We start from the raw sequence: 6,000 nt of genomic DNA, 5'->3' as shown, positions 1-6,000 counted from the left end.
TCGTTGAGCCCGTTTCGCAGCGGCGTCCTTGGCGCGCACCGTCCCGGGATCCGCCTGGCTGCCGCCAAGCGAGCGCGGCGCCAGGCGGATCTCGAGGCGGTGCGCGCCCGCGAAGCCGCCGACAAGCGCGCGCGGCGCCAGGCGGCATCCTCTCGAGCTCGCACCTCGGGATCCGGCCGACGAGCACGAGACGCAGCGGCCTTCCGCATCCGGCGCTCCTCGTCGTCCATGGTCCGCCCAGCAGCACGATCCGGCAAGCGCACTCCTCCACGTACGGCGACGATCAAGGAGAATGAGAGAATACGGGCGCAGCAGCCAATCTGAGAGCAGCGGCACCTATAACGCCACCTAGCGTGCATTCACCCAACCGCCATATTGCACACATCTCTATGGGACAGCGCCATCTAGTATATTGTCACCCAACTCCAGTTTGCATGCATTTCTATGGGACAGCGCCCTCTATTGTACGATAAGGGAACACTACGGGGTACGCCGGATGGATCGACGATCGACAACCGACCAGGTCTCGCTATAAGGAGCTTCGCCCCTAAACGTTGCAAATATGTTCTAGGTAATGCAGTGCTTGGCGAGTGAAAATGCAGTATTACGCGCCTCTTTTTTTCTTCAGCCTTTTCTTGTCAGGTCTATTTGGCATCAAGTCCTAGAGACGTAAAGTGCGCTCCACTATTCTGTCCTGTTAGCAGTCAAAGTGGATAGTATTCAATAATCGCGATAACTTGAGCATATCCAAAGAAGTTTGTCGACTAAACTGTTTTCGTGGCATACTTACCGTATCATAGGCCTGTTGTCGTTCTCTTGCAGGCGTTCTTCACTTCGCAGATGTGCGCTGCTCCTAAACTCAACTTTAAACTGTACTGTGCAATAAGACAAATGTGCAACAATAAAAGAAAAAGAACATGCAGGGATGATTGCTTGTATAGAAGCAACCGATAAGATTGAGTCATAGACTTCTTTTTCTGACAAAAGAAGATTCATGGCCAGAGCATGTGTATTTTATTCTTCACGTACCATTTTGGGACACCTCGTGTCTCGATGCATCACTATTTACAGAACTTGAAGCAACGCGGCACAAAACAAAACAATTCACGTGCCGTCAACACACCCCACACAAGACGCAAGGTAACGGAAGAAACGCATGCTATTTTTGCAGCGTAAAGGTCACATAAAATCTTCAATCACAAACGCCGCCAAAGTTATAACTATTACTTACACAAGCTCGTACCAAAAAAGAAACTATTTCACAAACTGAATATCTTTTCTTTTTTTTGCTATTGTCACCATTGCAATGCGTTGGTATACTGCGAGTCGACGACCACGCGCTAAGTGTTTAGCACACAGCTCAACCCTTCGTATGCAGGACTAGATTTTTGTGCCTCGTTCTAAATAAAATGGCGTGAAAAAAAAATTCGAGTTAGAAGGCGCGAAAACACAATTTACCAGACACAGCTCGCGTCTCATTCGAACATGAAACATTGCAGCACGGCGCGAGAGTCGTCCCCAGTGCGCTAGAGTTCCTTGTCCTTACGAAGTATACACACACACAGATTTTTTTTTTCGGCACAAGAAAACACTTGTCGGAACAGTATATACATCTAATTTGAACTTTATAAACGCATATATTGTAGCCCCGGGCGCACATGCGCGCACATCTCGTAAAAAACGAGCGAAACGACATAAATGTTTTTGCCAGGAGTGGTAAAAAAAATGTTATACAACAGAGTCACGTCAAAAATAAACCAGACTCAAGCTCTCACAAATCCCGACCTTGCAATGAAGGCAGGCGAAACAATGACATTAGAATGAAAGTGCGATGAAAAGCACACAGATAAGGCGCTGAACACAATTGAGATGAGCTATAAGCTTGCTATAGTCCTTGCTATTTTTTTTTTCACTTCTTCAACGAAGTTCGTAAAATCGGGACTCCCCCCTCATCCTTAAAGGTGACGGGGGGACCAAAAGCGCTTAAACAAACTTTTTTTTTCTTTTCAAGTTTTGCATGGTCACAGTCCGGTGTAAATGCTTCGTGACACGTTCCGATCGGTGAGTCCCGGTGGCCCACTTAATGGCCGCATTAGGAAGTATCGTCACTGCTGAAGAATAAATAGTGATCCGCAGCCACACGACGAACGGGGGGGGGGGGGGGGGTAGGGGGGGGCAGCGTAGGGTGTTTAAAGGGAGTCACGTCGCGATGAACGGAGGCGGTCGATCGCTCTCGGAACACGTCGATATCGCTGACCGCTCGCGATCGCGGTGCTAAGACGCACACAGTCTCATGTATCCGGAATCGGGAGCGCTATTTTCTTGCACGCGCTTTGCTTGTCATCGCTGGTCTTCACTTGACCCGTGCCGAGGTAATGTAGAAGTGTTGAGTGGAGGCTACACAGTGGTACTTGATGGAACGTCGATTTCAGAAACAAAAGAATGCAGCCGTAGGTATACAAGTAGGTTGACTGGGACACTCGGTACTGATTTTGCAATTCCTCACAGCGATGAACACGGTGGAATACTCTGACGTCCTCCGTGTATTGAGGATGATGCATATATTCACGAATTCTGGCGTGTTTTTGTGTGTGATTTTTCTTTCTTTTCTCTATCTATCCTGTCAAGTACGACTATGCGGCGTCGGTACGTTTCCAAAAGTTCCGCTTCCTGCTTTGCTTTGGCGATGTAACTGAACGCTGTTCGTTAATACTCCGTCGTCATGCAAAAACTCCATGCGTGATCTAAGAATGCAGCTTTAATAGCATGCGAATTGAGCTTCTTTCCGTTTGTTGTTCATTTGACGGGTCTTATTTATGGCCTGGAATTACCTACACTAGTTGATAGTTAGCCCAGTGAGAAACGGTGTGGCAGAAAAAAAAATAAAAAACAAGATCTCGAGTCCCTTGCGTGTCTCCTAGCCGACGCGCACGTAATCCCGGCTTGCCAGGTGCCTTCTGCCTCGTCCCCACGTGCGGCCTCCACGTTATAAAACGACCAGCGAAGCCCTCCCCTAGGAAAGGCGAGTAGCCTTGATTGGCTCCTTCGTTTAACTGGCTTCTCGTTTTCTCTGAGAACGGCGAGCATTCCTTATTCACTTAACCGTCTCCGCGTCAGGAGCCTCGCCATAACGCCAGTTGGAACGCCAAGCCGTCCGCTTGTTGTCGAGGTGGTGCTTCCACGCGCAGGTCCACCACCTTCTTCACGGCTTCGCCGCAAGCATATATGTACAGGGCACCGGTGTGGCGGACGTCTCTGTAGCGGTGCACGTCTTTTAAGGCCGCGGCGCGCGGTCGTGCTTTCGCGTCCTTGGACGACCCCTCGGGGAGGGCCCCGGAGGTCATTCGCTCGTGGGGCTGGACAGTTCGGAGGGCGTGCCGGGTAAGTGGCTGGAGTGGTGCGACGACAGGTTGCTGGGCGGCGCGCCTAGACCGTCGTCCGGGCACAGGTAGTGGCCACCGACGCCCAGCGGTAGCACGCCCATGCAGCCGGGGTCACCCGTGTCGTAACCGTGCATCTGTGAACGAGAGAGACAGCCAGAACAGGTCACACACCTAAAATACGAGTGCGGATCGAGCGTAACTGCTTTAAGGCTCGGTACAAGAAACACAAACAGTATGTCATGAATTACCCATTCTAAGTGTTAAGAAAATGTTGGATAATAAAAAGGTGAATGAAGAAAGACCAAGGGTGCGAGTGCATGGACATGCACCGAGCGCGAACTGTATTCGTACAAGGAAAAAACACGCACATGTTGTGAGGTTCGTTTTTGACGCAAAATTAGTTGTATTAAGGCGAGACATTGATTTTCACAGAACAGCACTATTATTGACTGTCATCAAAACAAGAGATTCCGAGGCGTCAGTTACAAGAAGCGTCAGCGCCTACGAAGTAAAAAATATTTGTCTGAGCAATGTTTCTTGGATATCTTAGTTTGAGATAATTTCAATGTATATATTATCTATCCAGTCATATCTATAGCAGCGTAAAAACGTCACTTTCGTCAACATTAACGCTTAAGGATCGAGTGACTGAGAATTTGTGATTCAGATTACTTTTTCTGTTGCCTCCAGAAGAATATGTGCTTCACTGCCCCTCGCGGTGCCAATGTTCGTACACGGAAGTCAAGCATTCGAATTTAATGATTTATTTGTTGCAACTACACATATACTTGCACTGGCGCGCACAGCCTGATCGACGACAGATATCGGTAACCAAAGACCAAAAATTGGTACGCATGTTCCCAGCCATCGCCTCCACTACGCAATAAAGCTAGCAGAGCGAAATTGATGACGCGACAACAGTTTGAACATACACACGAACACACACACACACACACACACACACACACACACACACACACACACACACACACACACACACACACACATATATATATATATATATATATATATATATATATATATATATATATATATATATATATATACAAAGCTCTGTCACGCGAAACTTCATGTTATTTCAACACCCTTTCAAAACGTTAAAGAAGAAAAAAGATCTGGCTGCTTACAACCAACCTTGTAAAACCTTTTGAAAGGTAATGCTCAGTGCCCAGCAGACACAATTAAGTAATTGTCAAAATATTTGCATCCTTTTTCCTGTATATGATTACGGATGCCACACGGCATCTTTATTTATTTTTAATACAGGTATGAACAGCACTTTGACCTCGCTGTTTCTCCATGCCAATTAAGGTTTCGGTTTCGTTGTTACTGGCTATGTTCACCTCTCTTGCCGTTTCGGAGGAGGCGTAGGAATAGTAGTTGTTACTTTTAGGAAATAAAAGGTGGTGATATATTTTCTGCGGCATGGCTCAGCGCCACAGATAAGGAAGGGAGTCGAGGGATGAATGAATAGAACAGAGAGGAGTTCTAGAAACGAGCGCCCAGGAGGCTTACTTTCATTACACTCCCGTTATGCACACAAGTTCAGTACAAGCGCAGCGCATAATTGCGTCGTTCGTTCGACGTTCCATTCGCGTGACTGCCGTATGCTTATAAACTGTTCTAGCAGCGCTTAGTGTGGAGAAAACTTTGAGGAGACCGCCCAGGTCAGCCCAGGTGGTCGAAATTTCCGGAGCCCTCCACTACGGCGTATAATCCTAACGATTATTTTTCCCTCCTATTCAAAGGCGGTGAAAGGATCTGACATACGCACGAGAAGACGAAATGAAGAGTGTTCGCTCGCTGCTTCGATTTACCCGAGCGTGTTGCGGCCAACAGCGAAGTCCCAGAGAATTGCGAAACGAATTAGCCCGACGCCGCGCACACTCGTCGCCAACTCCACTGGCGCGCGTATCAAGTGCGCAAGCGCCGCGCGGATGGACGTCCCGTACTTAACGGGCCGCGATCTCGCGAGTGCTCCACCAAGTGTGTGTGCCTGGTGCAAACAAACGGCGCGGGAGGCGGTGCGGCCGTTATACCGCCAAATCCCATCCGGGGAGACTCGTGTTTGCCCCGCGATCCACGACGCAAAAAAACCTCGTCGTCAATGGAACGCTGAAGAAAAAAAGAATGTAAAGAAGGATAGGACGGGCTGAGTAAGCAAGCCTACTAACTACGCCAGCGCCTAGAGCAAGAAGAGTACCGGTGACGGAACACAGAACTATAGTTTAGGCGAGGAAACGCGCGCTGCGGTTGAGACGGCGGTCGTGGGAAGCTTTTCGGTTCAGAAAGCCAGCGAGTGAGCCAGGGGAGAAGAGCCAGTGACGGCCGCCGCTATGTCAATGTAATTACCGGACGAGGCGCTCTGCAAGCATACGCGATCGCGTTCTGGGGAGAAGACGACCTACAGCAACGGGGCTTTGCAATCCCCTTCCCCTGCGGTGGCGGAGCGCGCACTCGGAGGGCTGGTAGCGCAAACAGCCGCGTGCGCTGTCGGGCCTACGGTTGAATAATTAATGGAGGCCGCCACCGCTGATGGGCGGGAGGGCTAGAAAGAACGGTGAAAAAAAAAAAAAGAAGAAGCGAGGAGACCCCG

General features: G+C 49.1%; 1 protein-coding gene across 1 annotated transcript in view; it reads right to left on the bottom strand.

Moving 5' to 3' along the window:
• Nucleotides 1-999: 999 nt before the first annotated feature.
• LOC119387400 (insulin gene enhancer protein ISL-1) overlaps nucleotides 1,000-6,000 on the bottom strand; it is a 141,602-nt gene continuing 136,601 nt past the window's right edge. Inside the window, exon 6 of the mRNA XM_037654789.2 lies at nucleotides 1,000-3,517. Coding sequence (XP_037510717.1) covers nucleotides 3,341-3,517 — 177 coding nt within the window. The 3' untranslated portion in view covers nucleotides 1,000-3,340. The remainder of the gene's footprint in view (nucleotides 3,518-6,000) is intronic.

Source organism: Rhipicephalus sanguineus, chromosome 3 (assembly GCF_013339695.2).
Source record: "Rhipicephalus sanguineus isolate Rsan-2018 chromosome 3, BIME_Rsan_1.4, whole genome shotgun sequence".
Taxonomy (NCBI): domain Eukaryota; kingdom Metazoa; phylum Arthropoda; class Arachnida; order Ixodida; family Ixodidae; genus Rhipicephalus; species Rhipicephalus sanguineus.
This window is presented reverse-complemented; position numbering and strand designations above follow the sequence as displayed.